At 39.4% G+C, this 26,845-nt stretch overlaps 1 protein-coding gene across 2 annotated transcripts in view; it reads left to right on the top strand.

The window, feature by feature from the left end:
* Positions 1 to 2,344: 2,344 nt before the first annotated feature.
* The window catches only part of elp3 (elongator acetyltransferase complex subunit 3), a 188,567-nt gene continuing 164,066 nt past the window's right edge, over positions 2,345 to 26,845 (top strand). The window contains exons 1-7 of one of the 2 annotated variants that reach the window (XM_035421322.1): positions 2,345 to 2,535; positions 4,289 to 4,388; positions 10,490 to 10,628; positions 13,459 to 13,529; positions 15,340 to 15,403; positions 17,297 to 17,365; positions 22,447 to 22,601. In XM_035421322.1, the coding sequence (XP_035277213.1) occupies positions 2,514 to 2,535; positions 4,289 to 4,388; positions 10,490 to 10,628; positions 13,459 to 13,529; positions 15,340 to 15,403; positions 17,297 to 17,365; positions 22,447 to 22,601 (620 nt within the window). In that variant the 5' untranslated portion in view covers positions 2,345 to 2,513. The remainder of the gene's footprint in view (positions 2,536 to 4,288; positions 4,389 to 10,489; positions 10,629 to 13,458; positions 13,530 to 15,339; positions 15,404 to 17,296; positions 17,366 to 22,446; positions 22,602 to 26,845) is intronic. The other variant, XM_035421321.1, reaches the window with a different exon arrangement.

Below are 26,845 nucleotides of genomic sequence, written 5' to 3'. Positions count from 1 at the left end.
GAGTGTCGAAGTGTCCCTGAGCAAGATACCTAACCCCTAGTTGCTCCCAATGAGCTGATTGGTACCTTGCATTGCAGCCTTTCACCGTTGGTGTGTGTGTGTGTGTGTGTGTGTGTGAATTGGTGAATGATGGGCATCAATTGTAAAGCGCTTTGGATAAAAGCACTGTATAATGCAGTCCATTTAGAGCTAGAGCCATCGCCCAATGAAGCAACAATATTGGGAATTACATCTGCTGACCATGTTCTTTAAAGGAGTACCATGGTGATTTTCACACTTTCTCGGTTTTATGTGCTATTTGCACAAGAGGCATTGAAGAAACACAATGAGTAAAGTATTAAATAGGTCCGTTTTGTATTTTTGGAGAAATATGCATTTTTAATGTATCGTCCTATTTTCAACCGGTTGAGAAAGTTGTCAACTTGGTGCGTCATGAACACAGTAACCACTCCCCTTTCCACGCCCGGTAAACCCATGGATAACTCGAGACCCATAGTTTGCGCCGCTGGCTTACAGGAAAGACAATGCAAATATTTGACTAACGTTAGGTTCACTTAAATTAGAGTGCCTTTTAAGGACTATTAGATTATTTATGGGTATATTCATTTAGCTAGCTAGCTAACGTTAGCTAGCTAGGTAGTTTACTTTCATAAGGCAATGTTATCGATAACGTTAGCTAGCTAGTTTGCTTTTATGAGGACGTTATAGTTGTGCTTTTATCTTAACTTGGCTAGCTAGATAGCAAAAATTATAATTGGATATAAGTCAACGTCCTTACCTTAGCTATCTATCGATACTTGATATACTACTAAGCTAGCTAGCTTGTGAAAAGTCTCCCAAAAAGAGCGCGTATCATGGGGGTAGCTATGGTAATGGGGCACGGTCTGTCAATCATAGCTAACTGACAGTTCTCATTACCACGCCCAGACGGTTCGGGTGAACTTTTATAGTGGGAAATTTAGGCTTAGAAAAATAAGTTTTAAAGTACATTGAAATGACTGAATAATAAAAAAAATTATGCTCATTTGTTTTGTTGTTGCCTAAAGACAACTGGGAAGTGTCACGTTGAACCACCATGTTACTCCTTTAAGAGTCGTTTAAAGATAGTTGTGCGGTTGAAGACTATGGCTGCAATGTTCAGATGAATTTGGTGGTGAAGGTGCCATAAAGGAAGAGTAGCCACTATTTGCAACCCTTTGCCTACTGGCATCAAACTAGGTACACATGCTTACAATGCAGCCTGGGGGCACACAGCAAGTTTAGTGGAATTACTCCAAAATGAAAATATTTCAACCAAATATATTATTATTATTATTATTATTATTATTATTATTATTATGTTTTCTTACTATATATCTGTTAAACAAGTTTAAAAATTTCAATAACCTGTTGCAGTGTCCCATAATACTAGATTCAAGGCATGAAGCATCACTCCATGCCATTATATGGTTGGCTGAAAAAATCTTTCCAGTTCTGACACCAGTACATTTATGACATTTGTCTCTCATCTCATCTATGATAGTTCTCACCATTTGTGCAGAGACCTTCAAATATCTCCATATCGTACCAAATGGTTTAGTTGGAACCTCCTGGAATTTGCATCATAAAGAGTGTTTTACATTTTTAAAGCTGGCAAATCACAGAGATTATTTATTCAGCATAATAAACCGGCTCTGCTGGTCTTTTAATTGTTGAAGTAGGCAAGTAGGCAAACTGTTAAAAGTAACAGAATTGTAATAATTGTGCCACAGAAATATTTTAGAGCAACAATTGTACCAGCACGAACACTACAATTTACTATTATGTTTAAATTATTTTGATGGATGCAGTGGATATAAATAATAAATATATTAGTGCTGTTTGTGGCTAGTGGTGACAACGGAATGTAATTTTAGTGTTTGGGCTGTTTTTGCTTATAATGAAAATGATATTATAATACAATTAGACATTGATTTGAATGTGTTACGAATAAACTTTATTCTGATTTTAAAGTCATTAGGATGACAATCTAAATGTCTACTACGTAAATGTCTTTTATGTCCACCCTATGAAGCTTTAAGACATGACATTACAAATACGTAGATTTGTACGAGAAAATAGCTACCGACGTGCATTGGTGTATTCCTATAGGTTTTTGCTTTTCAGGAGTAGGTTAGCAATAAATCGGTGTAAAAATAATAGTCGGGGGATGAAATGTGGCGTGACAGCGCCAGTTATTATTACAGCATTATCAATGCTCCAGTGAAATCACTCCCAGTTACACATGGTTCGCTCAGAACCTTTTTAAGACTCCGCTTTCCCGTCGAAGACAATTATCTGAAACACATTTCCGTTGCGGAAGACACGTTTTCGACAATTTTGATCAGATTACGGCGGAAGTATGTTTTTCGCTGCAAAGTATTTAGTTTGCTGAGTAGCTGAACCAGTGCGAATGTGTCCGATGTCTTTGCTTTAGTTAGCTGAACCTCCATATTTATTTATAATTTATTTGCAGTGTAGGTGGACGCAGTGAAATGGGGAAGCCGAAAAAGAAAAGTAGGTGAACTCAAATGTGTCAATATGTTACCCAGCTATTTGGTTAGTTTGATGGCGATCTAGCAAGATAACAAAATAATTAATTCTGGAATAATTTCCACATACCTCACTTTAGCTGATGGTTTATCGAAATTAGAAACGTTTGGCTAGCCGCGTAGGTGCTCGTTGGAATCATGAAACCTAGGGGATGGATACTACGAGGGAAGCCAGACATACACATGGTTTCTTTTTGTTAGCTGGCTTCACGAAACCGAACAACCAGGCGGTATCACGAAGGCAGTTATCAACTTGCAAGCTAAGTGAACACGGGGTTTGTTGATCAAGCTTTGTACATAGCAGAACTGAGTGGACTACGCTCGAGCAGCTTATTTATCACCAGAGGGAAAATGTATGATATGGACGGATATGAAGAACATAGAACAGTCATAATAAAAAAAAGTCGCCAAAGAAAGCCACGGGCAAGCAATTGCTTATGGTGTAAACAACAATTACCTTACCACTACTGACGAATTAACTCTCGATAATCGTCCTACACTGTTTATTTCTAATGTGACGACTGCTCAGTCCAGAGCTCCTATACCATACACGTGGTACAGAATATTTAAAATATTGCCTGAAGTAATCACTTCAAAGTTTATTTATAAACTCAAGAATTATGGGACACTCCGTCGTCCTTTTCTCTTACAAAAAGTCCTACAGGAATATTTTCTATTTCTGAAGGAGTCCTGTAGGAATTGGGTAGTTGTGACAAAATGCAACCTACCTGCAGGATTCCTTCAGAATTCCTCAGAATGGGAAAATGATCACTGAAATTCCTGTTCGGTTAGGATTCTGCAGGACTTTTTTATAAAGGTAATTAAGGTAAGTAGATATGGACGCGTAGGGTTCAAGAAGCTTGCATATGTACTCTATTCCCTCTGTTAAGAAGGTAGCCTATATTTTTCGTGTTGTGTATCCTCGCAGAATGTCAGCAGATTAATTTGGTCTGTAAATAATGTCTGCCCTGTGAAAACACCCACAGTCCCACAGGATCCTGCAGGAATGGAGACGCCCTTTCCCATGTTGACTAGTCAAAGGTGCTTTTATATGTTTCAGTCCGATATGAACCTGAGCAGCATATTTCTCACCTGAGGGGAAAAAGACTGATGGATGATTATAATACAAAAAACAAAAAAAATAATTTATAAATAATTTATGCCGGAACAGCTCTTTTCACTTCACTTCCACTTCAGTCCATGTTCTAGATGTGGGAGGGTTCCAAGTTTTACTCAGTGCAGTTATCCAGCTAACTAAGTAATCCTGCTTTGTGAAACAGGGTGATCATCAAATTAACTTTGGTTACAAGCTAGAGTTAGCTAGCTTTGGGCATGCGTCTGACCATTCCCTCGTTTGTTTATGTTTTATTATGAATATTATTTGCTCTCAGTTACAAAACCAGCATTTCAATTTTTTTAGAGGGTGGGAGGGGGTTGTAGTATACATTGATAATGCTTTCAAGCCCTTCTTTCTGAGTGAATACATTTTCTGTGATCAATTCTTTCTTAAAATGCTACACATGCAGCACAATTTGATGTTTTCTTAAAGTATTTGTAAAACAACAACTAAAAATGTCAGAATTGACTAATGTAATGAGTTACACAAAAATAACTTACTACTTAATTTACTTTGAAGTTAATATTATGCTACATCTCTTATTTGACCAGATGTGCATACAGAAAATTATCCTGAATTTGCCCTTCTCTGTGCCTCTTAGGTAACCTCAGCAGGGCTGAGCTGATGATGATGACAATTGCTGATGTAATCAAGCAGCTGGTGGAAGCCCATGAGGAGGGGAAAGATGTCAACCTCAACAAGTCAGTATTTTTGACACAGCCCTGCAGTCCTTGAACATTAAAAAAAAGAATAGTGGGAAGTGGCCAAATACTTTGCTGTCCTTACTCTAGATAATTAGTAAAATTGCTTTTTTGTATTTTACTTGAATGTTAGCTAATTTTACTTGCTAACTGTAAAGCTGGATGCCATTTATTGTCAATCTCATGCTGTTAGTGTTCTGATATTGCTGTTCAGTTTAGGTCATTGGCTTGTGCAGGATGTACCCAACAGCACACAAAAGAGCGTGCCCATACTAGATGTATCAAAATGTATTTTGTTTCCTAATCACTCATTCAAAGAAGTCCAGTTTTGCAGTAATTTGAAAATTATAGCAATAACTTGTAATTGAAAATTGTACAACTATGCTTACGAAGTCACAGAAAATATATGGAACCCCACTCGCAAGCAAGTGCAGTATTGGTGGTTATATGACTGGCATTTAGAGACAGTAGAACAAATTTTAAAGTTCATTTTCTTTCCAGTTTTTCTCGGAAAAAGGAGGATTAAACCTGCCTAGGGTTGCAAAATTCCGGAATATTCAAGAATGGAAACTTTCCATGGGAATTAACAGGAATTTATGGGAATTAACGGGAATTTATGGGTATTAACGGGAAATAACGGGAATAAAATGGAAATATAGCCCTATTTGCTCAGGCTGCATTTACCATGTCATATGCAGATAGAAACAAACGTTTTACCATATCATAAGCAGACATAATTGCAAACATTCCCTATGACCCCCCTCCAAAAAAAAGACTTTTCTCCTAACACCTAAAAAAAACCCTAAAAACACTCTTCCGAGTGTTGTTTTAGAATTCTATTTACATAAATAGTAGAAGCGCGAGTTTTTAGAAAAAGTCAAGGAATGACAGACATGTGGAATAAACATTAACAAAATACATCCCATTTTACTCTGCAAGGGGTCAGTTGACCCCACGGTTCTAGTGACGAGCAGTATACCGTGAGTAGTGGCAAGTGACGTCGGCACCACACTACGTGACCAAAGACGGAAAGTTTTGAAGAGAAGCTAACTGCTTGTCCAAAATGACCAATATTTATACGACATCTCCATGCCACTTCACTGCGATAAAAATATCCTACTTATCGGACGGCGTTAATTTCGTCAACGAAAAATATTCGTTACGACCCCTTTTTCCATGACAAAAACAAAACATTACAAAATAATTCAGAATAGGCCTTAGGGTTTAAAGTTACAATCTCGAAGATTTCCGTTTCGTTCTCTTTGGCATACCAATGGTTAGAAGCGGTAATTGCAGGTGTGTTTTTGGACCTCACTTCCCATAGATCCAATCGGATCCGACCAGTGTCGCCTGTGTGACGTGAGTCAGTTGGCACGCCAACTATAACACTTACTATTTACTGAATAAAAAATGGTTGTTATAAAAGTAACGTTATGTACATACTCATTCGTTGTCTAACATTAGACTAACTTAAGATGTCTTTACACTGCCGAGCCGGGTTAAAATGCCATAGCAAACCTGGGGTAGAATTAGTGATGATCAATTTCTACAAACGTTCTTTATCCACCTTTTGCCCGGTATGAACATATTTACATTGCAGAGAAGAATTCGCGGGATTCACTGTGGCTCGTGCAATTATGTATCTTGTGCACAATAAACAGTCTTTTTTGTGAATGATTGTTGTGTGATATTTTTGAAACTGCCTTGCAAAATGTTACCCCTGGTGTTTCTGGTTTTGCTAGCTAAACTGTTCGAGAATAAAGCTGAGCTGGGTGTTAAATTAGCAATCAGAACAAGAAGAATAAAACAAAAACAAAGGAGATTTCATCGAAAAAGGGCATCAAGGCTGAAGGAACATATGAGGAAGTGTAATAAAATAATAACAATGCTACTCCATACTGCCGCATTATTTTATTTAGTTGTCTCCTGCTTGACATCTTTACACAAATATCAGACCCGGCTCTGCTCCACATACCCCGGCTTTATTCCGATCATTATAATATATTGATGAACTCGATGGTAATGTAAATAACGCTAACGTTAAGGCAAGTTCAGATCAATGATTCGCAACGAGACGAAACGGTTTTAGAATGTTGCAGAGAAAATTGCAGCTGTGTAAACTGGCTAGTAGTAGCAGAGCCGTTGCCTGCCCTGGGGTCTCAAAAGACCCACCTTGTCAAATTGCCAAGTGCAGTTTTAGAACGTTTACAATCAGGCGTCTTGGAATTTTGCAAGTTGCATCCAGCCTCGTTGCAAATCATTGATCTGAACTGGCCTTTAGTTAGCTACACTGCAACGTTGCAACAAGGTAGCATTGCATTCGAGAGATGGTTTGCGAGGTCGGTACCGGTCGGTAGCATTAGCTAGCGTTTTTTCTAATTGTTAGCTGACATTAGATTGCTAGCTAGCTAATGTAATTAACACAAACGCAACGTTACCTGATATGAGAGATGGACACTGTGCGCAACGTTGTCTAAACTAATGTTGTCTTTCTTGACATGGTCCGGTAGCTAGCGTTAGCTGTGCAAATAGCTATGTAATTTAGTAACGTTACATTGTCATGAAGTGAAATCTACATCAAGTAATATGACCCCTCATGCTACACAAAATCTTTTTAGGGTTCCATAACCCCCCCCCCCCCTTCTCTGTTATTGCAACGCTAGCAGACACCAGAAAATACAGTAGGACGCTCACACACAAGTGAGTTGAAGAGCGAGCGTGTTGCGTTAGCTCCACCTACCCTCTCTGGCGGACCAACCACTGATGGGTGATGGAAAACGCGTCACTAACTATGCGCCGCTTGTGATTTTTTCCCGGGAATGTCGCCACAGACACCCAGTTCTTTAATCATAAATTATAATAATAATAATAATAATAATAATATAAATCAATATAATAGGCTCAATCACCATTGTGTTACCTAATTCGGCGATAGATAGTGAATTAACAGACATTTATTTTAATGAAAATCTTCGAGATTATTACTTGAAAGTGAACAACTCATTTATAAAATAAATGTTTTACAATAAAGAATGAATGGAAATAGATTAATTAAAACTCCTCAATTAGCATGCTCAATCAAGCTACATCACATGGTAACAGCTAGCTAGCAGAAGGTGTTAACAAGGTATAAACTGTGTACTTTGCATTAGGCTACTATCTGCCGGTTAACTTAAATATCATAAAAAATATGAAATATATTCACTCCAGTAATATAATCAAAACTTACCTGAAAGCATGTAGTCCTTTGGCTCAGACAGTGCGGTAGTGTTGGCAGTAATGTGGGCTGCACACATGATGGGAGAATGCACTGTGCATGCAGAGGGTTGTAATTTTACAGAATTCCTATTTAAAGGTGCAGTGTGTTATTTTCAAATTGTTTGCAATTAACGGGGTTAACAGTTTTTTTGTGTAGGCTATGAGTTTCATTTCTCTTTCATTTTGAGATAGCCTATTTGTTAGGCTACGCTACTGGTGACATAATTACAAGCAATTAGGTTAGATGCTTATTCACTCACCTATTTAAACAAGAGCTTTGACAGTCATCCAATCTCGGCAATGGCAGATCTGGCTCTGTTAGAAGACCTCTACACGCCCATAAGACGAAAACTAAATGAAAACATGTTTATAACATCATTAAAACATCATTAAAATGAAGAAATAAATTAACCCTGCAACCGTGTAATTATTTAAATACTAGTAGCCTAGGCTATTAAATTTTTTGCCATTATCTAGCTCGGACACAGGTGATGCGTCTGTGTCTCCTCCGCCAACTGTTATGCCCGAAATGGAAGCAGACCCGAAAAGCGCGGACACTCGCTCCTCAGGCTGCATCAATGCAAGGCTGGAATCCAGCTGGCCTCCTCCAGTCAGCTGGGTGCTGCGCCTATGGGCTGTAACACGCTTTTTGGTGGCGAGTTTTAGGTCTGACCATTTTTTCTTCACCTAAATGTAAAGAATTACGATATAAGCTAATTACTATATATATATATATATATATATATATATATAGGCTATACATATCACGGATGTTTAAATTAAATATTCCAACCTCAGCTGGAGTTCGATTGTCTACGGCAACGCTGTTGACCGCAGCAGTGATTTCCTTCCACACTGCATTTTTCTGACTTCCTTCTATGCCACTTTTCAGGCTGCCAAATAGAACTAATTGGTTCAGATTCTATTTCTAGGTCGGAGAAATTTCTCTTCTTGGCCACATTACGCTTCTCTATGTCGTAAACTCTAGGGGCGAGGCCTCTAAACCGAGGATATATAGGGGCGTGATATTTAAATGACGATTGTTTTAAACCGCCACATTTATCAACGCCCGATCATTCTTACACTGTGATTGGCGAGATACGAACGTTTCATGAATCATTACATTACATTACAGGCATTTAGCAGACGCTCTTATCCAGAGCGACTTACACAACTTTTTTACATAGCATTTTACATTGTATCCATTTATACAGCTGGATATATACTGAAGCAATTTCGGTTAAGTACCTTGCTCAAGGGTACAACGGCAGTGTCCTTACCCGGGAATCGAACCTGCGACCTTTCGGTTACAAGTCTAGTTCCTTACCCACTGTGCTACACTCCGTCCATATCACACGTGAACCCTGTCGTAAGATGATTTCTGCGCTCAGATCTGCGCTGGTTTCTATGTTAGATTGATAAATGAGGGCCTTAGTCTGTAAAACTATAGGTCATAGCTTACAAGTAAGATAGCGATTATGATTGTTAATTGTTCCGCATTGTGGTAGCGTTTTATTGCTAATGTTACCTAACGTTAGCTGCTTTGCATGGTGAATCATAGAAAGACATGATGCCTCACAAAAGCTATTACACTACTAACTAACGCTTACATTACAGTGTGAAAAATCCTCATTATAAAATACCACTAACCTAAAACACTCAATTTATAAAATAACGTATATAACTGAAATATTTTGAGCAGTAATACTTACATAGCAATGATGAAATCTTGTTTTCAATAGATAGAGACAGAGACAGAGTAAATCAATGATATATATCTATCCGCTTCTGTCTTACACCAGAAAACGATGTCAGCCAGGTCTATCAGCAAACATGGCTTAGCTATGCCCATAAGTCCTCAATAATAATAGTATTTTCCAAGAAATTATGAAAAATTGTTAACAATGATTCTTTAGGTGCAGCGTATTTTACTGCTACTACAGAGTGAATGCAATGATAACAAGACTTTCGATTACGCTGACCAGTGAAACTATTCTGAAAAGCTATTCCAAAAGCAAAATTAGACATGTTATACATTGTTAGAAAGCTTATACTCTCACCTACTGAATAAATGGATTGTCAGTCAAGCCAGACTGTACTAAAAAGGGCAACAACGCCGTGAACAACACGTGTGGTATTATGCACTGCTATTTTGGAAGGTACCCAGGCAAATGCGCCCCCTCTAGAGCCGTTTGTCCATTCTGGGCTACTGTAGAAACATGGCAGTGCAACATGGCGCCCTCCGTGGAAGAGGACCCTCTCCCTATGTAGATATAAAGGGCTCACTCTAACGAAAACACAACAATTATTATTTTCATGGGATTAGACACATACTTATTAAAACATACTTATGAATATTATATTCAATTTCTGCCAAGTCTGTTCCGCTAGATGCCACTAAATTCTGCACACTGCACCTTTAAAGGGATGCTGGCAAATTATCAGTACGTGTGATGGAAAAGTGGCGTTGCTGAATGCTGTGCATGGGAATCGTTTTAACCAAAACATGCCATAAGACCTAGTATTGGTTTTTTATGTGTATCCCCCCCCAAATAAGTTCACTATTAAAAGGTAAGATTTTTATATTGAAATTGTGCAAAATTCTTAAAATTCCCGAGCTTTTTACCGGAAATATTCCGACCCTTTGCAACCCTAAACCTGCCTCATTTAACTGATAATAAATGTTGATTATTAATGAGATATGGAGGCAAAAAAGATCATCACATGCCAAAATCACAATATTCTCTGGATGCTTCAACATTATATTTAGAGTGGTTTTGGTCTCTTTATTTCCTGACTTAACAGGTGTCTGTTTAGCTTGTTTCTGTATGTTTTCATCCCAGAGTGAAGACTAAGACCTCTGCCAAGTATGGCCTGTCAGCGCAGCCGAGGCTGGTGGATATTATTGCTGCCCTGCCACAGCACTACCGCCGGACCCTGCTGCCAAAACTCAAAGCCAAGCCAATCCGCACTGCCAGTGGAGTAGGTCCCCTCCTTCTGTGTTCATTGTATGTAGACTTTGTGTATATGTGTGTGTATCATAGGAGGTTCCTCTAAGACAACAGGTGAAGCAGTGCTTCACCAAAAAAAAGAAAGAAAATAATTAACATGCATAACACATCCCACATTTTTTTTAAATGTTGAAGTATAACCACAACAACCATTTTCCTTGTGAAGTGAAAAAAGCACCTTTATCCAAAAACATGCCTGGTATTGTGCAAAACAGCGACACCCTCAGAATTTTAAAAGGAACTTCAGTGAGGCAAGACTTCTGTCTGATTCACTAGACAATGTTCAACCCCAATTCCAAAAAAGTTGGGACAGAATGGAAAATTCCAATAAAACAAAAAGGAGTGATAAAGTAAATTCTATTCACCCTGTACTATATTGAAAACACTACAACAGAACATTATTTTATGTTTTACCTTGTGAATTTAATTTTGAAAATGTACACTCATATACACTCATTTCAAATCTAATGACTGCAACACGCTCCAATAAGTTGGGACAGTCGAGTGTTTACCTCTGTGTAACATCACCATTTCTTTTCATAACTCTTATTAAGCGTTTGGGCACTGAAGACACCAGTTGGTTAAGATTAACAAGCGGAATTTTCCCCCATTCGTCCATTATGCAGGTCTTCAGCTGCACAATTGTACGGGGCCTTCGTTGCCGTATTTTGCGCTTCATAATGCGCCACACATTCTCAATCAGAGACAGGCCAATCTAGCACCCGCACTCTCTGCTTACGCAGCCATGCACCATGTAATCCAGGCACAGTGTGGTTTGGCGTTGTCCTGCTGAAAAATGCGATGTCCGTGGAGAAGACGGCGTCTGGATGGCAGCATATGTTGCTCCAATATTTGTACATATCTTTCTGCATTAATGGTGCCCTCACAGATTTACCCATGCCATGGGCACGGACACACCCCCATACCATGACAGACGCTGGCTTTTGGACCTGACGCTGATAACAGCTTGGATGGTCCTTTTCCTCTTTGGCCCAGAGGACATGGCAGCTGTTTTGTCCAAAAACTATTTGAAATCTTGACTCGTCAAACCACAAAACACTACTGTCCATCTCAGATGAGACCGAGCCCAGAGAAGTCGGCAGTGCTTCTAGACAGTGTTGATGTATGGCTTCTGCTTTGCATAATAAAGCCTTAACTTGCATCTGTAGATGTAGCAGCAAATGGTGTTGACTGACAAAGGCTTACTGAAGTATTTCCGAGCCCATGTCATGATATCCATTACAGACGCATGACGACTTTTAAGACAGTGACGTCAGAGGGATCAGAGATCACGTGTATTCAGATGTGGTTTTCGGCCTTGCCCTTTATGCACTGAGATTTGACCAGATTCTGTGAATCTTTTAAATTATATTGTGCACTGCAGAGGGTGAAATGCACCAAATCCTACCGATTTGACTCTGGGGAACGTTGTTCTAAAAGTGTTGGATTATTCGCTGATGCACATGTTGGCAAATTGGCAAGCCTCGACCCATTATTGCTCATGAAGGACTAGCCCTTTCTTGGAGGCGCCTTATACACTATAACACGATTGCCTCACCTGTTTAACATCACCTGTATGAAATCACCGTGATATTTCAACTTGTCACATCGTTATTAGTCCTAAATTGCCCCTGTCCTTTTTTGGAACGTGTTGCAGGCATCTTCAAAAAACAATGACGTTGATTTGGTAAAACATGAAATACCTTGTCTTTATACTGTTTTTGTTTGAATACAAGTCAAAGTAAATTTACAAATTACTGCTTTGTGTTTTTATTTGCATTTCATTTACCGTCCCAACTTTTTTGGAATTGGGGTTGTACATCAATGGATAACTTTATAAAATTTTGTATTATGGATTATGATGTGTTTTAAAGCCCTCTCATGAAGCAATGCTTCACTGGTCTTTCCAATCATGCAGCTCTTTTGCGTGTTCTCATTCTCATAATTGAAACAACATATAACTATTCAGAACCGGAGTTCAGCAGACCAGCAAGATGGCTATATTCATTTCCATTGCCTGATCTCCATGTTGGGTAGTAGTGGCGAGTTAGTTACTGTTTGAGAGGGAGACGGAGTGAGAGAGAGAGATTATTGGGATAGTGATTTGTTGAATTTTTACAGATGTGGCATTGTTGGGGGTGATTTGTGTATATTGTAAATTGTGAATCTTTCTTGGTGTTGTAGTGTTAGCCTTTGTTTTTCTAGCAAACAAAGACCTCAGTAAGCCAGCTAATAGCTAGCTAATTGCTAATGTTAGTGATTCAACTAGGTTACTAACGTTAGTCTAAACTAGCTCAGATTTGTGGATGTTCACAGTTTTTAAGAGATGGCTTTCATTTTATGATTTACATAATTTCAACAGATCTGTTAAGATTCATGCAAAATCAAACGAGCATGACAGTGCAATTGATTTTTTTTGGAAATGTAAGAATGTGCAAAAAACTAATGTGCAGCCATTTAAATGTAGTCCATATGAAAGGAGATTTAACACCCTTTTAAAAAAATATTCTGTGTTTGGTTTTTGTTAACTACGCATTGCATGTTAAGAATTGTCCCATTTCTATGAATACCAAAATCCCCAGACTGAAAATGATCCGGGGAATCCCATGATTCCGGGTCCCGAGATTTAACCCTAGTACAGAGCCAAAATAAGAAAATATTGTGTTGCTGCACTGTATATATATATTTTTTTTACAGTGTAAATCACTCTGGGTGCAACTTTTCTGCTAAATGACAGCAATGTAATGTGGGCTGTTGTGTATGCCCTGTGTGTTTTCTTTGGTATCTGTGTCTCTGTATAGATTGCTGTTGTCGCTGTGATGTGCAAACCCCATCGCTGTCCCCATATCAGCTTCACAGGAAACATCTGTGTGTAAGTGCCTAAGAACACAAACAGACATTCACACTCAATAGCCGTGTTTCCACCAAAAGTACCCAGAACTTTCAGTCCCAGGAACTACTTTTCAAGGAACTAAAAGGTTCCTTCAGCCCATTGTTGTCTGCGTTTCCACCGCGGTCTAAAGTCCCACGAAGATTAGGCAAATTAGCCCACTGGCGTATGAAAAAGTGACGTTGTCGTCGGTCCATCTGTCCTATGATTTCTTCTGTAACCCCATACTACCACCGAAGTAGCCTACATTATTTTCTAATAACCGGGACAGCCCGGAGGGGTTTATTCCACTTATATACAACGGGTTACCAACAATGACTATATATGGTTACTTTTGTATTTATTGAGTTTTATCGATTTAATCACCTGAAATTGAAATATTCTTCTGCCGCCGTTTGGGCATATTTTACCGTTGTCAAGCAAAACCGTCGTTGGTAGTTGAACTTGGACCGTTGTTATGCAACAAATAGGATATAACAGGCCAATAGTCAGATTGTAACTGTTTTATATATCCTCTCAAACACATTCATTATGTTTTTATGCGAACATTCACTTTCATGTCTTGACATCCGAGGCGACAAGATGCATTCACATTCCACAAATAACTGGCAACAACAGCAGAAAACATGCACACGTTGTAAACAATTTGCTGTTGAATTGATTACTTTCACATCGTCAATTCCATATAGGCTAATCGCAAAATGACAAGAATAGAACGAAAACTCGGACTTGCGTGAAAATTTAAGTTAGCAGTGGTACAGCCAACGTTTGCTTTCCATCAAAGTTACTGCTAGCCGAGCAGCGAAGTGTGCCCTCCAGATGCGAACCATGCACCATAAATTAGTCCATAGTCTTCCTGGTCTTTTTGTGGAATTGAAGAATGGCAGAGTAAAATTACGGCAGTCTGAAAAAGCAAAAGGGACGATTACTAGAATTAACCTGTTATTTTACCCTGACAAAAAGTGCGGAAGGTGATTTCCAGTTTGCTTTTACTGTATCACCAATGTAAATTACGCAGAACCGCATACCTCACATAACTGTATCAAACGTTTTGAGTCAATTACAACGGGCTAACAAAGAAAATCCGGAAGAAAATATTCAGCAACCGAATTAAACCGTTTGAATGTTTTGGTACGTAATATGCTGTGCACAAATGCTTAGCATTTCATAAAACGAATACTAAAGCAAGAAAAGAACAGAAGAGCACACGTTATAATTCCAAGACGTTGGCAGGCTATAACCAAAAGTAGGTTACTGCGCCGCATAACATACAAGTTTGATTTCAAGTTATTATGAAAATAAATCGGTTTGCGGCTGCAGATTTTTTAAACATGGCGGTTGAAATATAACACTGCAAGTAGTCGACCAATCAGAAATTTTCAGCGCTTGCGCCCCACCCCAAAGGTTCCGGTACTTTTGGAAAGTACTACCCCCTGAGCAGGGACTTAATTTAGACCCTAGTTCCTGCGGTCGAAACGCACTGAGTTCCTCAAAAGGTTCCTAGTTCCGGGGTAAAGTTCCTGCGGTGGAAACGCGGCTAATGTGGATTGTGCCAGGACAAAGGGATAAAGTTCAAAGGAATGTCTGAACCCACTTGGTAGGATGGCACATTTACCAAAGCCAGTGATGTTGACTTGAATTAAGCTTTTAAACCTTTCTCGAAGTTGAATCTAGTTATCTCTCTTGGTGGTCTACAATATGTGTTTTAAGGTATTGTACTTGTACTCATTAAAATAAATTGTATATATTCATTCATTGAGATTGTTCGCCTGTTTCTGTGGATGCTTTTCAGATACTGCCCTGGTGGTCCTGACTCAGACTTTGAGTACTCCACACAGTCCTACACAGGCTATGAGGTAAGTGCTAATCTTTTTACCACATGTTGCACTACTCTGGATGAACAGGTCCAGGACCGAAATGTTGCCGTGAGAGGCAGGGTTTCCGTTAGCAAGATAATTCCCTGCCTCATTGTGCAGTAACAACCCCTCTGGGCTGATCTTTCTATCTGCCTATGCCAGTGTCAAGCATTTTAAATGTGGCCTAGCTGGAACTTTGCTGATTGACGAATTATCCTTGTGCTGTTCATATCCACTCAAGTGCCTAGTACCCGGAAGCCAGTGACTGTTTTAAACGTTACAGTGCATTAGGAGAGCTGTCACGGATCTGAGGAGAGGCATAGTTCTCACTCTTGAAAATTGGTAATCTGTGAATAGGAGTAATAATAATTGCATTAGTAACCCAAGGGTGAAGGATGAAGCCATTTGTGGTTCAGGTGGCTCCAGTAGCTCTATAGCTCATGCTCAAACCTGTGGCATCTACAGTTAAGCCCAAAATTATTTATACCCATGCCAAATTTTGAGTTATAGTGAATTGTTATTTGACAAATAGGTTTCTTCTGGCTGGAAATGACATAAGAAGGTGACAAAAGACGGTAAGACATTGTGTTAGAGATATTAATGAAAAATGTTACCTATTTCTATGTTTTTTTTAAAACATTTTTACAAAAAATGTCATGTCCAAAATTATTCATACCCCTTGAAATTGTCGCAGATTTTTGAGGAAATGCAAGCTTCTATAGGACTCCTAATGGTCCTAGTAATTTCTACCATGTTCTAGAGCATTCTAATCAACTATAAATTGAGAACAGCTGATGCAGTTGTTCTCTAGTCAATTTCTAGCCAATTGCAAGTCATGGCTAAAACCAAAGAGCTTTGTGAGGACCTCAAGTGCCAGTGGCCACAGTGCAAAGCATCATCAAAAAGTACAAGGAGTTCCACACTGAAAAATCTCAGAGGGCGTGGTAGGAAGCCAAAAATGACCCTGCGCTGGCAAGAATGGTAGTGCGAGAGGCCAAGAAGAATCCAAGGATCACCACCAAGGCCATCCTGAAGAACCTGAGCAATTCTGGTACCAAAATCTCAAGGCAGACACTCCAGCGGACACTGCACAAGGCTGGCCTCCATGAATGCTGACCAAGGAGGACTCCACTTCTCCAAGACAGGCACACAAAAGCTCGCCTAGCCTTCGCAAAAGCTCACCTGGACAAAGAAGAAAGCTTTTGGTCATCAATTCTGTGGTCGGACGAGACGAAAATTGAGTTGTTTGGACACAGGGACGTGGCTTTCGTTTGGCGAAAGAAAGGAGAAGCATTCAAACCCAAGAACACCATCCCCACGGTCAAACATGGTGGTGGGAATGTAATGTTTTGGGGGTGTTTTTCAGCCAATGGGCCAGGCAACCTTGTCAAAGTAAACGGCATCATGAGATAAGAGGAGGTCTGCAGAAAAACTTGGCCTTGGGCAGCACTGGACCTTCCAACAAGACAATAATCTGAAACATACAGCCAAAGTTGTCAAGAAATGGTTAACAGAAAACACTATCAAGGTTTTGGAGTGGCCCAGCCAGAGTCCAGACCTGAATCCCATCGAGAATCTGTGGAGGGAACTAAAGACCAGAGTGATGGCAAGGAAGTCTTCCAACCTCAAGGACCTGGAGATCTTCGCAAAAGAGGAGTAGTCCAAAATCCCAGTGGAGACGTGCAAAAAGCTTGTTGGCAATTATAAGAACTGTTTGACTGCTGTGATGGCAAATAAAGGTATATACCAATCATAGTGAGTGCCTTTACTAGTTGTGCCTTTATCATTTCTGTTTATGTCTTTCCCATGTTGCCCCCACAATTCCGAAGATTCTCTGTTTCCTTTTTACTTTTAATTCATTATTTTCACTCTGTCTTCTCTTGTGTCTCTCAGCCCACCTCAATGAGAGCTATCCGAGCCCGGTATGATCCCTACCTGCAGACCCGTCACCGCGTGGAGCAGGTAGATCCTGGATTTCTACTACTCCTGTCAATCTATAAACCTCCGTCTGCATTTTTGATTTCTAATGCTCCTTTTCACATATGTTTTGGAGAGATTTGATCATCTTCGGTCTAATGGCAGTGCTGAGGATTTGTTCAGAGGTGTCTGAACAATGCTCTGGATCCACCACCATGAGAATGGTTGCATATTTTAGTGGTGTATAAACCAGGACGGTTCTGTAAAATGGCCCCATGGTCTTCCCCTTTTGTTTGCACAGAAGCTTTTGTCATATAATACATTGTATGTATGTTTTGCAAGAATAGTCTTAAAAAAAGTTGTATTTGAAATGATTTGTGTTGTCAAAGCAGCACCGCAGTGACAGAGTTGGCATAGCATAATTGAATAACCCACTGATCATTTTTAGTGCTAAAATGATCCGTCTCACTGAATCTGTGGTGTATATCGGGTTAATTTGGGAGTTGGGAGGTGGGTGGACCCTGAGATCCGGTGGGAGGTGGGTGAAAAAAGGTACAAACCAATGAATGTCTCAGCTCAAAATAGTTGTATCTTTAATGTATTGTGCACATAATTTTAATTCAGGAAAACAATGTTTTAAAAAGAATGTACACTATTGATGCAAGCTTTTACATAAAATAGTTTAAGTTTATTGAGTGTCATTAATGCTGAGAATTTTTTTACCCACGAAAATAATCGGTCATCCTCCTCTTTTGTCCTCCCTTTCTTCCTCCTTTATCCATCTTTCTTAAACTGTCGAATTGAAATAAAATAAAAAACCAGTGGCGACTGGTGAGCTGAAAATTGGTGATGCACAAAACTTTCCTTTAAACGAATTGATCTCAAACTGTTTTAATTAATTTTCAGTGATTAACAAGCATGCTAACGATCTGACTAAGCAATTGGAAAAGGACACACAGCTTCTTCACATTGTGTTAGGGAGATTAAATGATAAATGCGATTTAGAAAAGTCTGTTTTAATCACTAAGCAGTGGCGGAATCTTCCCCTGATTTTCCTTGAATATCAATGCAATTAATCCACGAAATAGGCTACTCAATAGCAATACTATCATATATGTGACGGGTGATGGAGGAAAGGTCCCCAAGTCGCAAATCTTGAAATCGCGCTAGGAGGCAAAAAAGGTTTTTAATTTTGTTTTTACTGTTTTATTTTAATTTTTATTAATATTACGAAAGTTAGAGTGTTGAAGAAGTCACTCAATATAATAAACAACATTTTTAGGATCACTAAATACTCATAATTTGTCAGCAAAGTCGACTTGTTTTAGTGATTCTTACAGCAGGGTTTTGGAGGCGTGATGCAGTTTGATTAGCATGTTTGGTTTTGTTGGCTATTGTCACTTAGTTTCGGTCAAGCCACCGCCAATGAATCAAGCCGCGTGGTAGTATGTTTGTTTACTGTGAGGTTGCTACAATGGCGGATGCTCAATCTGTTGCCACTACGGTTGGGTACAGAAAACCGGTACCTTTATGGCACCAGTTCCAATATGGTCATGACCGACCGGACCAAATCACTACGCAAATTTCTGTTCCTCGTTTCGGTGCCACTTTTTAGCCCCTCTTGGAAATCCCGATCTTGCGATCGCAATAATTAATGCAAATTCAAACAACGAGACAAAGTTTAAAAAAATTATACCGTAATTCTACAGTCAATATCTGGGACTAAATATTGAATACATATACAACCTTACCATTGGTTTTACGCATAGAGATGTCCCCTTTGAGACTGAGTGGTCATATATTGTCTTGGACAATAAGTTTGTGAAATATACGCGCATTTGCGATGCCTGGGTATAGGCTATCGTCCAATATAGCTGTGCTTAATGCCACACGTGTTGTTTACGGCGTTGTTGCCCTTTTTAGTACAGTCTGGCCGATTCACAATTCATTTATTCAGTCGGTGAGAGTATAAGCTTTCTAACAATGTATAACATGTCTAATTTTGCTTTTGGAATAGCGTTTTATAGGTCAGCGTAACCGAACATTTTCTTATCATGGCATTCACTTACGTAATATTCAATTACTGCTCTAAATATTTCGGTTATATACGTTATTTTTGAAATTGAGTGTCTTTCAATAGGTTAGTGGTATTATATAATGTGGATATTTCACACTGCAATGTAAGCGTTAGGTAGTAATGTAATAGTTTTTGTGACGCATACAACAGTGATGAGGAGAGTGTTGGAACATTGCCAAAACGTGGTGGACGGTTGAAAATTGTTTCATATCATCCCATCCCTCTGTACAACATACGAGTGTACCAGAGTATAGAAATACATACAAGAGTTAATTATTACACATTTAGGTACTGTGCAGCATTGTGTGACTATTTTTGTATCTATGTTTCATCTTAAACCTTCATAAGGGGCTCATATGCTTTACAATGGACAAAAATCATTATATTCCTTTTTGATTTTACCCTTTTGATTTACCACCCTTAGATTTTATGAACTTGTGGTCAAGAAGTTTTTGTATGACGCATCATTTGAAAGCTTACAATGTGCACTTTCATAATCTGTAAAAAACTGAAAAATGACCTTGCTCTACTTGAGGACCAAAACACCAGCACCTGTCACATATAGCCAGCTCTCCCCAAATAGGCAGTTTTAGCGAGTAGCCTAGGCCTTAAGCTATAGCCTACATTTATTTTCATTTGTATGAAATTGTGCACATTTTTAATCAATATTATTTGTGGATACATGCATTTCTTTCTCCGCACTCGAATTCATGGCAGATATCTTCAGTGCGTAGTTGTAAACAGTATTGAAGGTGCAGGTTTTGTTTTTGCTGGTTATTCTGAAAGCTAACACGGTAGATAACAGACTGGTGTATCTTGTTTGTTAAGTGTAGACTACTTGGTGATTAAAACGGATTTTTAACGGATGAATTGAATTTATGATTTAATCCCCCTAACATGGTGTGAAGACGCTACGCTGTATGTTAGGCTACGCTTGATAATAAAGGAAAAATTACTAATGAAAACAGGTTGAGATCAATGATTAGTTTAAAGGAAAGTTTTGCGCCCCACCAATTTTCAGCTCACCAGTCGCCGCTGAATAAAACGTATGTGGGAAATATTAAATCCTAGCTTAACTGCTGACCAGCAACCTGCTGATTTTGCTCAAGCAATCAAAGTTGCCGTTAATAATAGCCGGCGTTCGTGGGGGCTGTTTATTCATCTCTCTTTAAAATGTTGCATAGATGAAATTACATGTTAATGAAATTACCTACCGTGTCTGCTTCAAAACAATCAAGACTATCAACGGTATTTTTCTTTCTGTGCCTGTGCCCAGAGCTATATTTCTATGGCTCTGCCTGTGCCTAAACGACTGTTCCTCCTAAGTTTTTTTTCTTCAGATGTTTGATTGGTTGAGCGAGTAACTGGCTAGAGGGAACACATGGACTGGAGCATATGAAAAATGGACTGGATTGTCATAGTTATTTGTCAAACTGCCGGTCAGAATTATTTATTTATTTACCAAAGGTGGGTGGATGAAGTCCACCTGCATCCACCCCCAATTTTTAACCCCTAGTGTACATGGATGCAGTGAGGCCCCCAGCCATGCACCCACATGCACTATGAATATCACAAAATAAAGATGTTTCTTGAAAAAATTACTTTACTGTCACTATCCCTATAATGCACAAGCTTAATGACTGCTTGTGTTTGGAAAATGTTTGCCACATGCTAAACATATGTCAGACAAGTGATTGATGGGTTTATTCCGAATTAACATCAATCAGGAAGTGGCCATCTACAGCTATGGGTCTCGGATATGTACTATGGGGGCAAAGAGAATAAGCATCACCTTAATGGGCTTAATTTTTGTAGTAATAATTCTTGGCTGTTATTTAGCCTTAACCTTAATTTGACACTGATATTTGCAATGTCTACCTTTTTAATAACTAAAACTATATCCATTGACTAACCTAACATTATGGTGGGTTCTGTCCAGGCACCCTACAGCAATGGAAATGTTTTTTTTTGTTTGTTTACGTAAGTTCATTTCAGTAGCAGTTCTTGTTATTTGTGTAACGGTTTGGATGTTGGATATTGTTGGGAACTGGAACATGCTGTCATATGCACCTGTCCAGAGCATCCCAAACATGCTCAATGGGTGGCGTGTCTGATGAGTATGCAGGCCATGGAAGAACTGAGAGAACAGGGAAGTAGTGGCCATCGAAGGTGAGCTCACGTCGATGGTGACGTGAGTGGGCTGCAGACAAATCAAGACCAGTGATATAAACTAATTTGTGGGCAAAATTTGAGGGAAATAAGATCTTTGTGCACATAGAATAAATCTATTGGAAAATGTTTTTGGAACCATTGCCTACCCCACCTCAGGTAGGGACATGGAGGTGTGGTCACCAGAGGACCCGGGACCCATGTCTGGGACACATTTGGTACGCAGATGATTTCTCAGATGATGAAGATGTCTGACTAGAGCTATGGTGTGAGAGCTGTGGGAAACGCCATCAACTGGGTGTCTTTCCCCCATCTGAGGCCAAAGCCCTGCCAGCCTGCCCAGACTTCCCTCCCTGGTGAGGCTGCAGCAAGGAACCTTCAAGAGGATTCCTTACTGCCAACTACTTCTGGACCTCTAGAGGCTACAGCTTCCTGGCTGGTCTCAAGGTCCTGCCAGAGGCCTCAGCTCCTTCTCCCAGTTTCATGGACCAGAGACTGCATTTCGAACGAAACATTTATAACTATATACAATTAATCTCCCCTGCTACTGCTTCATTGCTGTTTAGTTTTTTCCATTTTTATACACTACTATTTGTGGAGGGTTTTTGCGTATGTTGGTTTTTTCCACCAATTATTGTGGCTTCTTGAGTTAAAAACAGCAGCATACAACAATTTTGGTTTATTCTGTATCAAGCCACAGCTCAGTGCTTTCACAGAGGGTACACATGCAGTTTCTAGGTGCAGCTCATGAAATGACTGGGCTCATTCAACAATTAAGAGCAGCAGTTGACATGAAATCCTGAAACGGTTAGGTCCTCATTGAGCTCCCCTTTGCTACACTGTGTTTTATGTTCTATGTTCTCTATGGTTTTCTGTGCAGCTGAAGCAGCTGGGCCACAGTGTGGACAAAGTGGAGTTCATTGTGATGGGTGGCACCTTCATGGCCCTCGCTGAAGAGTACAGGGACTTCTTCATCAGGAACCTCCACGATGCTCTGTCAGGCCACACCTCCTACAGCGTGGCCGAAGCTGTCAGGTAGGGCCGAGAGAGAGATTGGGACATCATAATTACACCGCATTTTTTGGATTTTGGCTTTCTCCAAACAAAACTATGCTCATGTAGGAAAAAGAGTAAAAAATGACTCATTAGACCATATTCCTTTTACCATTGCTGAGGGGTCCAGGCTTTGTGCTCCTTACAGGTTATGCATCTTGAGGCATTAGCCTTAAATACAGTCAGGTTCTGAATGGTAGCCCTGCCATAAATACCAGCTTTGTGGAGCTTTAATGCATAATTTTTGTTGAGACTGGGTCACGGTTGTGTTGATTCTGATCTATGGTAATTTTTGAGGCTGGAGTTTTCGGGGTTTTTGTAATTATCAACACTTCCCCCAATCCCTATCAGTGTTACAACCACTGCTCCTCTTTGCCAAAGCAGTTTGCATTTGCTGTATATCATATTTTTCAACATTTTTTGCCATTGCACATTAACCCCTATGCGCAGTCCCCCTAGTGGCCATGACACCCGCGTCCTGAGATTGTTCAGCTCAGACTTTCAGTGCTCCTGCACCCAAGCTTTGAGTTGAAAACACAAACTCTGTGTTCTAGCTTTATTAGTAGACCATATACGACAACTATGCTGAATACGCCACCTATTCGCCACCATTGTCGCGCAGATCGTCCATATGAAAGCACCCCCTCCTTGCAGTTTCATCTGCAACTACACCCCCCACGCATGACACTGTGGACAATAGTGTCTAGCTGGGCATTCATATAAATATTATTTCACCACCCAAATATTCATATTCCGTCATAGCAACAAGATGAATCACAAATTGGCTGCCGTTTGCATTTATTTGTGGACAATCCTCATATGAAGGTCCAACAATTCCCAAATTAAAAATAAAGAGGTTCCGGTGATGTCATCACCCTGAATGGCAGCCTAAAATAACAGCTTCTTCGAAAAAATACTTACTTCGCCCTGTAAAACTGTCAAATACAAAATTTCTCGATAATACTTGAACTGGTAAGTGGGGCAAGAATGGGAAAAAGGGATGGAAATAAAAAAGCATCGTTAAAGAGCCTGCAAACGAAGAAAACATAGAGAACAGCTCTCCTACACAGGCACAAGATGGCTAATCTAAACCTCATCCAAACGATGCTGCAAGTTTAACAAAAGTTTTGGAGGAGATACGGGACTTTAGCAAAGACACAAAACAACAACTAAACGATATTAAATCCGAGCACACCAATGTTAACCAAAAAATGACGGAGGCAGAGACACGAATTGAAACGGTGGAAGATCGTGTTCAAAACGTGGAACAGGTGCTAAGCAAGATGATAAAAGTGATAAATGAACAAGAAAATAAACTAATCGACCAAGAAAGGAGATCTTGACAGGAGAATATAAGGATATATAATGTTCCCGAATGAGCGGATGGGTCGTCTATGGTGGAGTTTGTGGAAAAGTTACTACGGGACACGCTGGAGATTCCCCCGACTACGGAGCTTGACACTGAGAGAGCACACCAGGTGCTCGCCCCGAGACCCTCCGGGGACCACAAGCCGTGGTCAATAATAATCAGATTCCTCTGCTACAAAATCAAAAAAGAGATTCTGCTCAAGGCTTGGGGAAAGAAGAAGGTGTTTTTGAACGGGAGGCCAATATACTTCGATCAAGACTACCCCCCAGCAGTCCTGCAGAAGCGTAAGGAATACTCTGAAGCGAAGCGAGTGTTAAAGCAGAGCAAGATCCGCTTCCAGACTCCGCTCCCTGCTAAATTATGAGTGTTCTATGAGGACAGTATGCAGCTGTACCAGACAGTGGAGGAGGCGACTACAGAGATGATGGACAGAGGACTGCCCGTCAGCGTGATCACACCGAGGGAGAGCCTGGCTGAGCAGCTATCCGGCTCCGCCTGGGAAGCGGTGGGAGGACCGAGACAGTGGGGGACGGGAGAGGAGCGAGAGAAGAATATCAGGGAGAGACTGCAAGCTTTCAGAAGACAGCCCTCATCCCCCCCAGAAGAGCTATAAGTTCTGACTAACTTTACAAGTGTTGGTAAGCTAAACAGAATCCAAAATAGTCGGTGCTATATTCATCTTAAGAAATACACATTTTAATGTCAATTTTTTATTACTCTATTTTATTTTTTGCATTCACTCCTTTTTCCCCATCTAAATGAGAATATATACATGGGAGGAATACACAAGAAAGTCATTCCTGTGTAATGGACAGAGACTTTTTTGTGTGCTGCAGTAGGGGCCCTCAGCCCACGGGTAGGAGAGGCTTTCTCCCACAGCTAAACGTTTCCTCTAGCTCAGCCCAGGGTCATCTACTAGAGACCCCAACCTTGGAATCACCTTCTTTACCTATTTTTTCATTTGCGTTTCTTTGTTCTTGTTTGTTCAGGGAGTAGATCTATTAGAGTTTTATTTTGCTAATTTCAATGATACACTGACAGTTAAATACATATGGCTAGTGACAAGTAAAATTAATTTCTTTTAATGTCAATGGGCTGTTGAATCCAATCAAACGCAGTAAAATTCTATCCAAAATGAAGAAAGAACAAGCCCATGTAGTAGATTTACAGGAAACTCATTTAAATGATAACGAGCATGAAAAAGTAAAGAGAATGGGTTTAACAAATCTGTTTTTCTCTTCATATAAATCAGAACATAGGAGAGGAGTTGCTATTCTCATCTCAAGCAAGCTAAATTTTGAAAAAGTATTTGAAATGGGAGATAAAGAGGGCAGATTTATTTTAGTAAGGGGGAATATAGATGGGAATTCAGTTACTAATTTGAATATATGCACCCCCAGGAAGTGATATTAGTTTCTTCCAGAAAATTACTAATATGATAACGGAAACAGAAGGTCTTTTGATTTGGGGGGGAGATTTAAATATACATTTACATCCAAAGTTAGACTCTTCCAGTAGAAAAACGCATGATACAAAGTCCCTACATAAGAAAGTTAACACACTTTTTGAGGATGTTGGTCTAATTGACATATGGAGAGACCTTTTCCCTAACAGAAGGGATTACACTCACTATTCCGCCCCCCATTCTCTATATACAAGAATAGACTATTTCATAACATTTGGAAAAGATAAAGACAAAATGAACACCTGTGGAATTGGGACAATAGAGTTAAGTGACCATGCACCTATATATTTGTCTGTTGATTTTAACCTGCGACCAAAGAATAATACATGGAAACTAAATTCAAGTCTACTCGATGATCCCTATTTTAAAGAACAAATTTTTTTTTTAAATTAGTCTTTACTTAGAGTTCAATGATAATGGAGAGGTCTCACCTCCCATTTTATGGGATACTCTGAAGGCTGCTTTAAGAGGAAAAATCATAGCAATATCTTCATATAAGAAGAAAAAAATGAATAAAACATTCAAGGAATTACAAAACATGCTGAAGGAACTAGAAAGAAAACATAAATTGAGTTTTGCGCAGGATACATTAGAGGAAATTAGAAAAATCAGGAACAAAATTAATAGTTTGGCTACACAAGAAATCAAGAAAATTTAATGTTTTTGAAACAGAGACACTATGAAAGTGGATCTAAATCTATGAAAATATTGGCGTGGTAACTGGAAAAAAAAGATAGCAGAAAATACAATTCATAGAATTAGGGATGCAAGAACAAAAATGATAAAAAATAAACTAAGTGAAATTCAGGAAGCTTTTGAAGTGTTTTTACAAAACTGTGTATTCTAAAGTTCCAGGGGAAAGCATAACCCAAATTGACAACGAAGAACAAAATAGAATGATGACTGCTGATATAAATGAAGATGAATTAAATACTGCAATAGGTAGGCATAATTTAAGCAAGTCACCAGGATCGGATGGTTATACGGCGTGGTATAAGGAATTTAAAAATGAGTTAACACCTGTCTTATTCCCCATAGTGAACTGGGCTCTAAAAAAGGCACAAACGCCACCCAGCTAGAAGGAGGCGATAATCTCAGCTATACCAAAAGAAGGCAAGGATAAAATGGAATGTGGGTCATTTAGACCAATATCTGTTCTTAATGTAGATTATAGATTATTTACTTCCATCATGGCCAAACAATTAGAAAGGTTCCTACCCACACTGATACATAATGATCAGACAGGTTTTATACGACAATGCCAAACACAAGACAATATATGAAGGACACTACACATTATGGATCATATACAGGGGCGGGACTAGATTCAGCTGTAAATTATGCTGATACAGTATGGAACACATTTGTTTGCTAAATGCCTTTAAGTCATCA

The sequence above is a fragment of the Anguilla anguilla genome, chromosome 6 (genome assembly GCF_013347855.1).
Source record: "Anguilla anguilla isolate fAngAng1 chromosome 6, fAngAng1.pri, whole genome shotgun sequence".
NCBI lineage: Eukaryota > Metazoa > Chordata > Actinopteri > Anguilliformes > Anguillidae > Anguilla > Anguilla anguilla.
Note: the sequence above shows the minus strand (reverse complement) of the source record. Positions and strands in the feature narration are given on the sequence as shown.